The 16,194-nt window shown below is 47.8% G+C and overlaps 1 protein-coding gene across 1 annotated transcript in view; it reads right to left on the bottom strand.

Moving 5' to 3' along the window:
- Positions 1–16,194, bottom strand: part of LOC118790848 (alpha-actinin-3) — a 30,965-nt gene that overhangs the window by 4,135 nt on the left and 10,636 nt on the right. The window contains exons 2-15 of the mRNA XM_036547943.1: positions 9,225–9,339; positions 8,135–8,254; positions 7,625–7,711; positions 7,057–7,144; positions 6,523–6,601; positions 5,236–5,317; positions 4,945–5,030; positions 4,572–4,664; positions 3,556–3,786; positions 3,272–3,419; positions 2,155–2,305; positions 1,631–1,739; positions 1,179–1,319; positions 274–456 (exon numbers count right to left, since the gene is read on the bottom strand). Of these exons, the coding sequence (XP_036403836.1) occupies positions 274–456; positions 1,179–1,319; positions 1,631–1,739; positions 2,155–2,305; positions 3,272–3,419; positions 3,556–3,786; positions 4,572–4,664; positions 4,945–5,030; positions 5,236–5,317; positions 6,523–6,601; positions 7,057–7,144; positions 7,625–7,711; positions 8,135–8,254; positions 9,225–9,339 (1,713 nt within the window). The remainder of the gene's footprint in view (positions 1–273; positions 457–1,178; positions 1,320–1,630; positions 1,740–2,154; positions 2,306–3,271; positions 3,420–3,555; positions 3,787–4,571; positions 4,665–4,944; positions 5,031–5,235; positions 5,318–6,522; positions 6,602–7,056; positions 7,145–7,624; positions 7,712–8,134; positions 8,255–9,224; positions 9,340–16,194) is intronic.

Here is a 16,194-nt window from a genome sequence, read left to right on the forward strand (position 1 = left end):
TGTACTTGTCCTTTTGGGAATTTGGATAGGTGTAGCGTAGCCCTTTCAGATCATTAGCCTGCATCGGTATCATAGCATAATGCAATAATGTTATTCTAAAGGAACTTCATTGGACACCAAAGTCACACCATCATTTCGGTAAAAAAATAGATCCATGTTAGATCCTTTTTTCATCTGAGAGAATGCATAAGTAGAATTATTTATTTTATAAAAATAAATTCTTATAAATATTCATGAATATGAAAAGGACTCTGTTGGCTCGGCTGCGCTCACCGCCTCCCACTTGTTGCTGATGTCCTGGGGGGAGAGGTTGGTGTAGGGGTTGATGCCGGACAGCTTGATGCCGTAGGTCTGGGCGATCTTCATGATCTCGTTCTGGATGCCCAGGGTGGCCATGCGCTCCTTGTCGGCCTCGGGGAGGGTGGCCTTGAACTGGTCGTGGGCTGTGATCAGACTCTGCGTGGGAGAGAGGGATTGTGGGAAATTATAAGACCAGGGACAGATGAGCGGGCGAAGGATGACGGAAGTGAATCATGGGAAATCTGTAGGGGAGATGATGGGGGGAGCAGTGAGGATAGTGGAAGGAGAGGAAGACAGAGGTGAATGATGGGTAATCAAGGAGAGAAATGTGGGGGTGGAGCAAAAAAGGATCAAATAACAGGGTCTACTAAGCGACTAAATGTAAATGTAGCCCAGCTGAGCAGAGCCCGTCATGTTCAGCAGCAGCAAACCGGATTGGGTCAGACTTGTGATGTCAAGGGCTGCAGGGCTCAGCCTGAGCTCGAAACCAGCGCCTGTACTGGCAAAGTCACACAGGAGTCACACCTGGTCATCACTTCTGCCCCCTCCAAGAGTTCAGCAGTAACGAAAGTAGGACAGGTCAATTCTCCATGTGTCCTGATTTCTGAACCCAAAGTCTGACTTGTTCCATTGATGCGGTAACTTCTCGCCTGTGTCTGCCGTGATTGGTGGAGTGATGTCATGTGACCGGTAGAGTGATGTCATGTGATTGGTGGAGTGATGTCATGTGATTGGTCATGTGATTGGTGGAGTGATGTCATGTGATCGGTGGAGTGATGTCATGTGATTGGTGGAGCGATGTCATGTTATCGGTGGAGTGATGTCATGTGATCGGTGGAGTGATGTCATGGGGGGGTGTAAGATTCGTCCCCCCGCACCTGGATCTCCTCAATGCTGTGGACGATGAACATGTCCTGCAGGTCCTCCATGGCCCCGTCCATCCAGTTGTTGAAGGGCGCCGCCCTCTTGGCGAACTCCAGGTACAGCTGGTCGATGGTCTCCCACAGCTTCTCCACACGCTGGAACACACGGCCACACAGCGGTGCTCAGCACAGAGGCACAGCGGGGTCACGGCCCTGCAGCATGTTATTCTACCATTTAAAAACAATAACTCCCAGCCTGATAAAAACCATCTGTGGAATGCACTACCATCAGCGTTTTCACCAGCTCAACACCTTATAAAGTTAAACTGGAGATCCACTTCCGCTAATTTGGAAATGGTCACAGATGTAGTGATGCCTCTCAGAGCTGGGAAAGGAAGGCCTCCGGGCCTGCTCCGGGCCTGCTCCGGGCCTGCTCCGGGCCTCTGAGGTGTCTCTCCCACACTCACCTCCAGCGCATCCCTCCTCTTCTGGGTCAGGGTGCCCAGGTTGTCCCACTGGTCACAGATGCCCTGGCAGCGGGAGTTCACGGTGGCAGCATCGTGGTAATCCAGCTCGCTGGGACACGCAGGGAAGGGGACGTCAAAACCACACCCGCACTGCCCTCCTCCAACCACTTCCTCTCCTTTAGTCATCCCTCCATCCCTTTCCATCTCAATATCTGAGCTCCCCCACCCTCCTTCCTTCCTTCCTTCTCCTTCTGCCACTCCTTCCTTCCATCAGTCACACCAGATTGCTGTCCTATAACTACTTCCTCTCTCCTACTTCTCTCTCTCTTCTGCCTCCATCTCTTTCTCCCTGTCCCCTTGCCCTTCCCTAACCTCTCCACCTCTCCTCTTTCCTCCTTTCTCTCCACCCCCTCTTCCTCATCTTGTCTCTTCTGACTCCCCCTCTATCACTCTTCTCCCTCTCCCTTTGTCCCGGCCTCTCCCCCCCCCCCTCGTCTCCCAAACCCTCTCTCCCTCTCTCTCACTTCAGCTCCTGGGCGATGGCGGCGATCTGCTCCACGCGGTCCTGGTGGGCGGCGAGGTCGCTCTCGAAGGCCTCGTGCTTCCTCATCAGGGCACGGATCTCCATCAGGGAGGCCGACTCGTAGTCCTTCTGCGTCAGCAGGTCCTCTTTCCCTGCAGGCCGGGCAGCGATTACCCCTCTAACATCTCTGCACCCACCCTGGCCCCCTGCCTAATTTTAATGCCCTATTCATTTACGGCGCTGACAGCTGGAAAACGCTTTAATATCCGCCGGCGTCTGTGTGAAATGCGGTTCTCTCTCGCGCCTGACATGAGGGGGAGGGGATGGCATGGCCATTTTTCCTTTCGCACATCGCAGCTCCGGCACCGTTACGCTGCTGCTGAGATGACAGGAACAACCTGAGCGCTCCTTTCTCAAGAGCATTCGCCATTACAGCATTTATGCCTTCCGCTGGACTCAGCAGTATTCCTAATTGTAGCACTAATACAGTTTCTAATGGATGTTATTTTTTTCTTTCACACTCTGCAGGCTGGCAAGTCCTGAACCACTCAGTGTAACTATAACCCTGTGGTCAGGGTCACTGCTGAAGGTGCTTCATGGGTCTGTTTTGTCATAACAGGCGTCCGGATTACCAAAGTATAATGACACAAGCGAAGTGGTCACAATGTGACCAGTGAATATATAAAAATGTATAGAAAATGTATATTACATTACATAATTGTTATTTAACAGACACTGCTATCCAGAGCGGAATACATAGATTACAATTTTTACATGGTATCTATTTTTACATCTGGATATTTACTGTGCCATTTGTGTGTAAGTGTCTTGCCTGAGGGTACAGCAGCAGTGCCCCAGCAGGGAATCAAACCAGCAGCCATTCAATTGCTATCCCCCACTCCTTACCACTATGATAACTGGGTACTAGAGTCATGAAATGGAAAGTGGGGTATTTCATGTTTTCGTGCTTCTTATGTTCTTGAATCTTACGCACCCCCTTTCCTCACCCACCCCTCTGCCCCCTGCCCCGTCCCCTCTGCCCTGCTCCGTGCCCCGCCCAGTGCCCCGCCCCACTCCCACGCCCCGCCCTGTGCCCCGCCCTGTGCCCCGCCCTGTACCTGCAGTCCAGGACTCGTGCAGCCCGCACTTCTGCTTGAACTTCTCGGCCAGGTGGTCCAGCCTCTCCAGGCGGCGGATCTCGGTCAGCAGCCACTCCTCGTAGCCCTTCTCCACTTGCTCCAGACCCTTCCAGGCGTTGGCAATGTCCTGGGGGAACACGAGGGGGGGGTCAGGGGCAGGGCCTGGGGGGGTCGGCTCATCGTGCCGGCCTTAGTGTAAAATGTGAGCCTATTTGTTGACCGCAGTAGACTGCGAGTTTGCCCGGGTGGACGCGGGGACGTACCGACACCATCTTGCCCTCGGAGGGCATGAAGGCGGGCCGGTTGCTCAGCCTCAGCTTGGTCTGCAGCGTGTTGAAGTTGATCTCCAGCTGGCATTTCTCCTGCACGCGCGGGGGCTTGTGGACGCGGCGGTAATCGCGGAAGTCCTCTAGCTTCTGCTGCATGGCGCGCATGGTCTGCTCTGCCACACGGTTCTCCAGCCAGGGGATGGTGCGGCGGATCCACTCCAGAAGCTGCGGAGGGAGAGAGTGAGACGGGTACAGAGCGGGAGAGTGAGACAGGTACAAAGCCGGAGAGTGAGACAAGTAAAAGAGAAGAAAAGAGTGAAACAGGACAGGGTGAGACAGTGAGACAGGTACAGTGTAGGAGAGTGAGACACATAAAGGGAAGGCAGTAAATCAGACAGGTAAAAGGTCAGACAGTGAGACAGGTAAAAGAAGGAGTGAATCAGACAGGTAAAAGGGAAAGAGCGAATGAGACGGGTAAAAGAAGGAGTGAATCAGACAGGTAAAAGGGAAAGAGCGAATGAGACGGGTAAAAGGGAAGGAATGAATCAGACAGGTAAAAGGGAAAGAGCGAATGAGACGGGTAAAAGAAGGAGTGAATCAGACAGGTAAAAGGGAAAGAGCGAATGAGACGGGTAAAAGAAGGAGTGAATCAGACAGGTAAAAGGTCAGACAGTGAGACAGGTAAAAGAAGGAGTGAATCAGACAGGTAAAAGGTCAGACAGTGAGACAGGTAAAAGAAGGAGTGAATCAGACAGGTAAAAGAGAAAGAGCGAATGAGACGGGTAAAAGAGAAGGAATGAGCAAGACAGATCGAGAGTAGGAGAGCAAGATGGTTAAATGGGAGGTATGGAGAAATCCAGGAAGAGAGCATGACAGGTAAAGGGTAAAGAGCGATAGAAAGACAAGTGAAGGAAAGGACAGAGAAAGCAACAGTGATGAAAGAAAAGATGAAAAAGGGATAGAAAGCTCAGGTGAAAGGATAAAATGGGTAAGGAGAAGAGGTAGCTCACCTCACTGGCCAGCTTCTCATACTCCTCCATCAGCCTCTCGTTCTCCTGGTTCACAGCCAACACTTTGCAGATCCTGTTAGCAGCCGTCTCAGCCTGGGAGGAGAGAGGGACACTCATCAAAGCATGTCCCCAAACACCGGCTGACCCTGAACGCAAGACCTCAATTAGAAACTGCCGTGGGACGTTTGCGCAAGACTACATCCCCAGACGGGTCAAGATTAGCGTGCGTCTTCCCGCACAGGTCAGTACTGACGACTGGCGATCTGGGATTTAACAGCATGAGGCCTCATGATTATCAGGAGACCTGCTGTATCAGACTGGGATGGAAGTGCAGAATAATTAAACACCAGATGTGAAACACCTGTCCCCTCACCTGTTCCGCCCCGGCAAAGGCGTGGTAGAAGCAGGACACGTAGGTCATGATGGCCTTCTCGTCAGGCTTCGGGGTGTTAACGATGTCTGTTCAACAGAAAGCACGGTCAGGGGTGGGCGTGGCTACAACATGTGGAGCGGGGTTTGCAGCCTGAGGGAATGTCTACTACACATGTGACTGCATCAGTAATGCAGGCATCCCTTATACTGGATGAGACTCTCACAACAAATATGTGAGAGAGGGAGAGGGAGACAGAGCCAGAGAGAAAGAGAGGGGTGTCGTAAGGTTCACCTTCAGCGTCCAACATCTTGGGGATGTCCAGGAACTTCTCGGCCACTTCGAAAGCGGTGTTGAGGTTGCCGATGGGGTCGTCCTACAGGGACACACACACACACAGGACTCAGGAGACAGAAGGGCTCCGGGGGACAGAGAGGAGGAGAAGAGCACGTCCCCAGAACAAGCCGAAAGCAGCACCCCCCCCGCAGCGGCCCCCTGACCCACACAATGAGGATAGAACCCAAAGCACGTGTCCCTGAAGACTGTGGTCCAACCACGGTCCAGCCTCCGATGGCAACCGCAGTTTCAGCAAGAGATGCATTTAGTTCGTAATACCTTGCGCAAACGTTTCTGACAACCAAACCACAACGTGTTACAGTACAGCACATGTATTTAGCAAAGCAACAAATTGCATGCCATTTAAATGTTTTTTTTTTTCCAAAACCCTCTTTCTGCTTTTTAAATGCCAAAGGCTTTTTTTACTTTTATTCGATGGGTTAGTAACCAATGTCAAAACATTCATTGGGTTATCTTTAAACATAAAACCGACACCATAACATATCTTTAAGCGAGCAGTTATGTCATTGGTCCTTGAAATGTATGCTGGAAAGTTTAAAGAGCCAAAACACAGGGCCAAGTTACACTAAAGAATTTAGGAAACATTTGAAAGATTTGCTTTAGAATAATGCTTGTTCAGTGGCCCAAATTGCCTTAATCGGTAGTTTTGATGACCTATTTTTTTCCAATGTTTCAAGTTTGGACAAAATTACACATTACATAAATAAGTATCATTCACAAGTACAAACATAAAAACAAGCACAGACGACAGAAACTGTAAGACACACTGTATGTAGCCAATGCACCAGGCTGGATGCTGTAGGTAAAAGCATTGGTTATTTATCACAAAATCCACCCAAAACACAATGCAACCAGGGCAGTCAGCTCAGACAGGCAAGGTCCACTACTCCCTCCCAACACAAAGGGTCCCAGTACATAACCAACCAGCTTATATATGTGCTCGAAAGGCTCCACTCAAAAGCAAGACCATTCATACAACAGGAAATCATAAGCAGGGAATGACAAGAATCAGTCCCACAAGAGGCTGTTGGCTGAGATATCCCCATGTCAAAGGAAACTTTCATTTCTCCACTTTCAACAATATGCCATAATATTATTAACAATAATAATAACAATGCTGGTTGAACAGAGGGATGTCCCCTTGTGCTGGAGGGTGTGAGTGGCAAGGTTTTCGGGGAAATGGGGGGGGGGGGGGGGGGGCAGGTAGTGGAAGAAGGGGTGCACCTTTCGCAGTTTGGAGTAGTCAATGAGGTCAGGTCTGTGTCTATGGATGAGGGCACAGAGAGCCAGTCCATCCTTCCAACTGACACACAGAGAGATGGGGAAGAAAGGAGTGGAGGGACGGACACAGAGAGGGAGATGGAGGAAGGAAAATATTACAGAGTGATGGGGAAGAAAGGGGTGGAGAGACGGACACAGAGAGAGAGAGATGGAGGAAGGAAAATATTGGGATGAAGAGAAGAGGAGACAGAGAGACAGCGGAGAGAGAGAGAGAGAGAGAGAGAGAGAAATGACACGTTGGTTGAGACAAGGAGTGCAAGGTTACCATAATGCCTGGAGGAAATATTCACAAAACGTGTGAGAAAACAAGGAATTAAGGCATAGCTGGAAATGTGCAAAGTGAAGAAACCCACGATTACCACATAATAGTGCACGTGAAGGCACGCTGTGAATTATCCATAATTACCCAGGTGAACGTCCTCGACAACAGTGCATGTAGTTCCACGTCACCACCAGAAGGTGGAGCCAAATGCTCACCTGATGTGGAAGTTCTGCACATTAACGTTCCTGTAGGGGGCAGTCTTCCTCTGACACCACAGCAGCAGACCCTCCTTGGCAGACGTTTCTGTAGGCAGGCAGGTAAAGGGGGGGAGGGGTGTTGGAAAGTTGAGGAGGAGAGAAAACAGAGGCAGGGTAAATATAAGGACAGGTAAAATCTCTCCCATTTCATCTGCCATATGCAACAGTTTGTGGAGGAAAACATAAACATGTGCAAGTGCATGCATGTGTGTCTGTGTGTCTGCATGTCCCTGAGTGTGTGTGTGTGTCTGTGTGTGTGTGCCTGCGTGTGTGTGTCTGCGTGTGCGCGCATGTGTGTGTGTGTGCGCGCGTGCGTGCGTGCGTGTGTGTGTGTGTGGGTGTGTGCATGTCCCTGCATATGTGTGTGTGTGTGCGTGTGCGTGTGCGTGTGTGTGTGTGTGTGTGTGTGTCTGCATGTCCCTGCGTGTATGTGTGTGTGTGCGCCCCTGGGTGTGTGTGTGTGTGTGTGTGTGTGCGCGCCCCTGCGTGTGTGTGTGTTTGTGTGTGTGTGCCTGCATTCTCGCACCCTCCACTGAGATGTCCTGAATGGCGAAACGCAGGATGATGGTCCAGATCATCCCCAGAGTCATCTTCACGTTGCCATCCACGATCTCTGCAGCGGGGGAGAGAGCCACAGTCACTGGCACAGTCAGAATCCCGGGTGCAGATCACTACTGCGGCAGAGTTACACACCCAAACAGCCCGCTGACAAATAACCAGGGAAAGATATCCAACAACTGGAGACTGAGATGCATAAAACAGAGACAGACAGGCACAAAGATACTGGGAGACAGACAGACAGGCACAAAGATACTGGGAGACAGGCAGACAGGCACAAAGATACTGGGAGACAGACAGACAGGCACAAAGATACTGGGAGACAGACAGACAGGCACAAAGATACTGGGAGACAGACAGACAGACAGGCACAAAGATACTGGGAGACAGACAGACAGGCAGACATGACAAAAGGCACAAGCACAGAAGTATTTAGATGTTTAGGACACACACACAGGGAGCACACAGCAATGCTCACCCTCGGCGCCGATGGACACCAGCTTGACGCCCTTGCTGCAGATGAAGTCCAGGGCCTTGTTCACATTGGCGATCTTGTGGAAGCGCATCTTGCCCTTGTCTGGTTTGGGCAACCTCTCACCTGTCCACACAAAGAGCAGGTAGGAACACGCCCAAAGGAGGGGGACGAGGGGGACGAGGGGGACGTGGGGGACGTGGGGGGCGTGGGGGGTGTGGGAAAAATCCGAGAACCAGCTAAGATTTCTTTTCTTGATGTGGGTGTCAGAACATAAAATAGCTTATCAGACAGAAACCTGAAAGCAGCACACCGGAGGACAAAAGGCACTCCACAGATGTGTCAGTTTGGACAGCTATTTCAGTTTGAACAGATCTTAAGACTGTCATACCATAAGTGCAGGTAGGTGTTAAGTTTAAAGATTAATGCAAGGAGTCTCAGTAGGAAGTGCTTTATTAGGGTTATGTGTAGGCTCAGAGCAAGACTATGCACTGTTTTACAGCAGAGATGTATGTACTGTTGGAGTAAGACAGCGTAGTGTTTGAGTAGGGATAAATTGTGTAAAAGTAAGACTATACAGTGAACAGAGATGCACTGAGCCCTGGAGTGAGACAGCATGTTACATTACATGTGTACTTTACATTACATTACAGGCATTTAGCAGACACTTTTATCCAGAGCGACTTCCATCACAATAGAACATAAGTATATCCATTCCATTTAAACGTATAGCTCTGTGTGGTGAGGGGGTAAGACGGTGTGGTGTCTGAGTAGGGATATGTGGTGTTAGAGTAAGACTGTGTAGCGCTGGAATAGAGCTCTGTGTAGATTATATTACATTACATTCATTTAGCAGATGCTCTTACCCAGAGTGCATTACATTACAATAGACTATAAGTGTATCCATTCAAGTTGGATGAACAACAGTGTCAGACCAGGCTAACACCATTCCCAGACCAGTGAGTGTCAGCATAGCACTACTCAAGCCCTACCCCAAGTTAACTTGTGCAACCTGACTAGACAAAGGAAGCCAAGTATACTACCATACCATACCATGTGTAGTGTTGTAGTAAGACTGCGGCTCAGCCTCTCCCACCTGAAATCACCTCCAGCAGCAGCATGAGTTTGAGGCCATTCCTGAAGTCCTCCTCAATGTTCTCGATCTGGGTGCCAGCTTTGCGCAGGTGAGAGTTACACCAGGCTGTGAAGGTCTGTGGGGCAGAGACACAGGTGAGCACACAACCAGCCAATCCAAACAAACAAATCCAACAGCCAATCCAAACAAAGCACCAGCTACCATTACAAGGAAATGCAACGCAACATTTCTTACAGAACATTTCTTACTGTAATACATTCATTTTATTGTCTTTACATTTACCTTTACCTATTTTATTCTCTGACGGTTTCTTGAAGGATTTCTTAAATAATAATAATAAAATATCATGTAAAGGAACAATGGGAGCTACATGAAAACCATATGAATTATATTGTATGAATAATGCGTATCGGAATAGAAAGCGAATTTTTTGCAGTGCAGATGCAATATGCAAATAAGGTAAAAGATTTTTTTCCTTGGAAGAAACCTGCAACTTAAAACAAACACCCACTTATTTACAAATATATATTCATAAAAGGAGAATACTGAAGGATTCAAAGCACCAATGCCTTATCACATACTTTAGGAACAGACTAAACTATGGAGGCAATCAGTAAAATGGGGGGGGGGGGGTAAAGGTAGGCAATATAGAGTATATTTAATATATACTGTAGGAGTGTTATGAGCAAAATAACTCATTTCAACCTATGCATTATATAAGGACACTACAGTCTGTCTGTATTTCAGTTTGAAATATTACACAGACAGCCTCATTTAAACTGCTTCCAGCTCTCTCATGAAGTACTGTCCAGCCAAAAGTGGGGCTTTTGGGACCAGTGGTAATATTCACACATATTCATGCTGCATAAGTGAGAAGCTGTATCTCAAGGGCCGGATTTCCAAAAAGCTCATTTTCTGAAGTTATATCATCATGATTGGATTGTTTTTTTTGCAGTGTGGAGTGGGAGAGAGCGTCAGGGAAAGATAGGCTGAGCATAAATGTGTGGGAGGACCTGTGTGTGTGTGCGCGTGTGTGTGTTCGCTTGTGTGGGAGGACAGTGTGTGTTTGAGAGAGTACAAACAAGTATGCACACAGCAGTGATGCTAAAAGGTACAGCGGAGAGAGGTGCAGAGAGAGAGAGAGAGAGAGAGAGGAGGCGGGCGAGCGAGCGAATCAGCACGCAGGCAGAGGAATGCCCAGGCCCAATGTAATTTGATGTAAGGATATGGAAGGAGAGACTCCAGCGCAGCAGGTGTTCTCTCTCCAGATTACCCCCTCCGCCACACATGACCAAATTTAGACAGGGTCCCAACACAGAGAGGGGACATAGGACGGGGTTGGCGGGGGTCGGGAGGGGAAGTGGTGGGGGGGGGGGGGGGAGGAGGTGGATGAAGGAGGCTAAATTGGGTGGCTATGGGACACCCAACAAAAAGCTGAGAAGGCAGAATTCCGGAGCCAGACCATCAGAGACACAGCGGGGAGGGGGGGGGGGGGGCAGGGAGAGAGGGAAGGGGGGGAGGCTTGAGAAAGGACAGAGTAAAGAAAGAAGACAGAAAGAGAAGGAAAAAAGGGAGATGGTGGGGGGAAAGAGAGAAAGAAAGGAGAGCTGGAGAGAGTACGAGGGAGCATGAGGGATAAATACAGAAAGAAGTGAGAGGGAAAAGAAAGGGGAGGAGGGAGAAAGAAAGGGAGAGAGATGAAGGGTGGGACAGAAAGAAGGACAGAGAAGAAGAGGCAGAGAGAGAAAAGAGAGACCTGGCGCAATCTTAAATTACATTACACTGACCTACATAATTCAGTGTTTGCAGTGTTGAAACACTACATATTTCATGCAGGGGCAAATGATAGTCCTCCATACTAAATACTACTTGTGGTCCAGCACTGCATAGACAGACAGACTTGTGAATTACAGTCTAATGTGTGACTCCCATGCTATTTAAAGACCTAACGCCGGGCCATTCCAGTTGCACCAAATTCACTCACATGCACTCTCTTCCTGAGTTCCGTCCTTAAGTTTGAGAAACAAATTTAAATGTTCAAGTAAACAGAATGTCACAACCTCAACGTTGACCGACATAAAAAGACAGGCAACTATTTGCTTAAATTCATTACCGAAAAGACTGCTGCAGTTACACTGAAGGAGAATTTTAAAATTTAACACATTTTCAATCGCCAGAAGCACTTTGTGGAATAATTTTATCGTTATCGAGAAACTGCACTAGAGCCTGCACGGCAGGCATGTGATCAGAATCACGTTGCGAGAGAGACAGAGAGAGACAGAGAGAGAGCAAGGAGTACATCCCTACAGTTTCAACATTAATTTGAACAGAGACCAGGAACACAACACAAACACAGCTAGCACAGTGTATTGCTGAAGTCACATGTTCTAGAACTGGAATGCCACAGTGTACACTCATCAGGTGAGTTTGTAAGGTCTGTGCATCCTCTGAAGACAGTGCCTCGCCCCCCCCCCCCCCCCCCCCCCCCCCCCCCTTTACTGGTACCAGTTCACCAGTTCACCGAGAGTGACGCAGCCAGGCCTGCGCAGGAGCACACCTGACCCATGTGACCCTGCCATGTGACCCCGCCACCTGTCCATGGCCCCATCTGGGCTGGACGGGCCCTCGTCAGGGGGACCCTACCCCCCTCTTCAGAATGAGGTCACCGTGGCCTCGAGAATGCGGGTTGTAATTCCTGCCGAACTGCGCAGGGGTGGTGGTGCTAACCCCCATGCAGCTGCAGCTGCCCTCAGCCACACTGACCCGACAGTGCAGAGGCTCTGACTCCCAGCTGAGAGAGCTGTCCTGCTATGGAGCCCTGCGACCTGCAGAGGGCAGCATTGAGCAGGATCACAGGGCACTGAGGCCAGCTGAATGTGGAACAAGGGAAGTGGGAGTGGTGTGGCCCCACTACCTGGTACCAGTTTCGCACCAGCCAAACTAGAAAATAATCAAAGGCCGTGTACTGGCAGGGCAAAAGTGTGATGTAGTGGGTAGGACGCTTAACCTGAGGTGCTCAGATAAATACCCAGCCACATAGAAGGGTAACATACAGATACATAGAAGTTATTTAAATTTACCACTCACATATATGTGTGTATGCCATTCAACTCAAACTTATTAGTGAAAACGAGGCGATCTACCTGGTGACCAGACAGAAACTGTATCAGCTCAGATTTTAATGGATCACAGCTGACTTTAGAAGGCTATTACAGCCATACTGCTGACTTATGAAAGATAGCACTTATACAATGATAAATGAAAGTAGGTAAACACATAATGATACATATGCTACAATGTAGACAGATACCACAATGAACAATAAATATATTCTTTGGGAAACAGCACCAGATGATACATGACATTTCTCGCGGAAATTAATTATTGAATTTTAGCACAAAAAAACAGGTGGCAGGGCACTGGGATTAATGATACGGGTCTGCAGTTTATTTTGGTTTAAAAGCAAACTGATTTTATAATCAGGCAAAATTGGTAGTGTGGCACAGCCTAAGGAAACCAGCCATTCATCTTAAATACCGCATGCAGCAGATAGATAAAACAAATCCGCCATCAACAGTCAAAATGTAAGAGTTAAGAAAGTCTGTTCTGCATATTCAGTGGCATTGTAATGTACATTAGTCTACTCCACTATGGTCTCTGAGTACTGTGCCCCTATGGTGCGTTGCCTTTAAATACACACACACACCCCTGGTTTAGTATGAGGCCAGGTCATTTGCATTGACCCATAACCCGTTTACACACTTCCCAATGGCGCTCTCCACCTCACCCCAAAACCTCAGACAAACCCTTCAACGTCTGAGCAGTCCACACATTAAGTGTCTAAACACACACACACACACACACACACGTGCCATCGTCTATAATCACTGTGAATTCAGTGTGAAGTCATCCCATCAACAGTCATGGACTATTAATAGTTACCCCCACGCCCCCTCCATACACACACACTGATTACATATATCACTGTATATATATATATATATATATATATATACACACACACACACACACACACACACGAGGTCAGCACATAAGCGCATGTACAATGAGTATAATCCCTATGTTTGGCTCCCCTGTGCTGAGCTACCCATCTGCTCCCCTCTACCCGCAGGTCTAACTGCAGGTGTCTGTGCGCTCCCCTGGGCCTGCCAGCTCTCTCTCTCTCTCTCTCTCACTCCCAGGCAATCTGCTGGGATTATCACCTTTCAGAAGTATCCCGTGCATCAATGAAGGATTCCGGTCTGTATTAATAAAGCATTCAGCCTTAACAAAGCATTCTGAGGTGTATTAATAGCCCCTGGAGGGCGGCCACATTCCCCCACCTGTTTGATAGTAATAACTGCTGCTATGGGAGAGGGAACGCGTGGCCTCCGTCCCTTAGCGTAACGGCCTGGCAGAGGGGTGTTGCCAAACCTCAAACCGTGACAGTTATCGCCACACCAACACCTGACTGCGGCAACAGCGCCAGGGCTGTCTTCCTAATGCCGCCGCCGCCGGCCCCAGGGACCACGTCCGAAGCCAAGACACAAACTCTAAATACAAAAAAAATAAAGCTTTTCATATCTTTACTTTTCCACGCGCTGTCCTTATTCATACAATAGATTAGGTTCCTTCACGTTTTGTAGGGGAGGTATGGAGTACATAATATCAGATAAAATCTCCTTCTTGGAGATTCGTTCAGGCATATCCTACACCGCCTCTCAATTTCCCCATGAAAGGAGGACGGGGTTGTAACTTAATTTGGGCCAACATGAATTACAGGAGAGGAATCAGCACCTGTCGCAACATGATGAAATCCACACCTATGCCCCACACACTCGGTCACCTCCCCCCCCCCCCAGCGCCTTGTCCCTTTGAAAACAACAGCACAACCTACCTGGATTCACGCCAGTGCACTGCGTCCTTTACCAGAGCTTTACGAGCTGTAACTAAACCAACATCAAAAATCCACACGCATAAGAACCCCGGCCAAAGTCATATCACACCGTGATATCACAGCTCATTTGGCACCTTCCTCACTTTACAATATCACATTTTCAGTCAGCTGAGTTGAAGCCACAGCACTGTAATGCACTTCACATGTAACTGGGTATAGACCAATTAGTGAATACATAACCTAGGCTCCAAATCAATCAACAAAAATCAAACTAGCCAAAGGAACCGCTATGCGGCTGTTGTATATGGTGAGGAATATTTTAGCAATTCCACAATGTCTGGCAGTCTTCAAAAGGGCTACTGAAGCCAAAGTAAGAATCAAAATACTGCGAATACTGCATTCCTGCCATTAGCTAAACATAGGATGGAAAAAAAACAACTTTGACAAAGCATTTTAACAGAGCAGCCAGTCACCAACAGACCAATTACACCACAGTGCTTTAGGCAGCAGGGAAGTGTTTAAGATCAAAGCTACATTGTTGGCCGCTCTGCCTCATGCATTAGGTCCTGGCTAAAACAGGTTCAAAGCACAACTCTCGTTCACTGAATAAACAGTCTTCAGTGAGTGAAAAAAAAACAGGCAGAATCTCCCAGTTCCAGCGAGAGAAATAAAATTTTGATCCCTTGCAACAAGATTATACAAAATTAGAGTCCTGTTCGAAACACAGTTATGATACAGAACAGTGGTACATAATGGCATCTGTAAATTGCATGACCTGGATGCAAGTACAGTTATTAACCTTTATTTTACCAGGCCAAGGTGAACCAAGAACCAAGGTGGTAGAGAAAATAGGGGATTGTGTGGACCGGGAGGGGGGAAGGACAGAGAGAGAGAGGATGAGGTGACCAGCTAGAGGGCAAGTCTGGTACTTTGACCAGGACACTCTTCCAACTGCCAAGTTGAATTTGCTTTAGGACCTTGGCTTAGCATCTCATTCAAAATATGGGAATTTGGAAGGTTGACAGTTGGTCCACTACTGAGAATCTGTGAAAAGCCTGCATCCATTTCAGAGGTGCTGAAATCACCTGTGCTAAATATCCACCCACATTTTCTCAATTGCAAAATAAGACCAAGAAAAGTGTCTGGTGAACAGCAAGCATCTATCGATTAGTCTAGATGGGATACAAACTTGGTAAGCTCAAAAGAAAGTTCAATGTGTCAAGTCCCAAAAAATATTCTTGCACTTGAAAAAAAACATTTTTGGCAAGACTGTTTAAGGATCATATCAATCAATTCACACCAGACTACATTCACTACATTTCACCAGGCCTTGGCTTTTAAGGATTTTTTTTTCCAATATTACTGAGGAGAAAATACGTATGAAAAAACAACATTATCATTTCACTGGCAGCCATATTGTGATTTATAAATGTTTTACTCAAAGTAGATGCATCATAATATAATGACAGCACACATGGAACAGCAGAGAATATTAACTTTCTTCATGCAGCTATGCTGGGCCACCAAAATCTACCAGCTAAACGCTGTGTTTTAACGGGGCCAACTTCCCTGGCATCAGATATAGAGAGCTTAATGTTCAATGTTTTACATGGTCTTGCAGACATGCTTTGAAACTACCACAGTCATAACATACTGAAAATAACAGCCTCGGGCATTAATTGCTGCTCCCTTCTCCTGGGCTCTGGGTTCAAGACCATGGGTCTATAGATGCCTGCAAGCAGACATAACCTTTCAGCTTAACAACTACACCCAATAGCTCAATGCAGATGATTGCTGTGAGTGTATCGCATTTCATTACATTTGTATGAAACACTGTACACATGAAATGTCCTTGCACATACGCACATGGCTTCATGAAAACACACAATTGAGATATGAAAGAATAATTTCATGCTTAATAATAATGCCATTTACGGATATTTATGGAAGCAATTCAGGTTGCTTTGCTTAAAAGTTGAATTAACACAACAACTCCCTCCCGGATTCAACCCAGCACCCCTCTTGACACTGGAAGTCCAGATTCCTAACTAATGCTTACAATTGCTGTAACAT

The sequence above is a fragment of the Megalops cyprinoides genome, chromosome 16 (assembly GCF_013368585.1).
Source record: "Megalops cyprinoides isolate fMegCyp1 chromosome 16, fMegCyp1.pri, whole genome shotgun sequence".
Classification (NCBI taxonomy): domain Eukaryota; kingdom Metazoa; phylum Chordata; class Actinopteri; order Elopiformes; family Megalopidae; genus Megalops; species Megalops cyprinoides.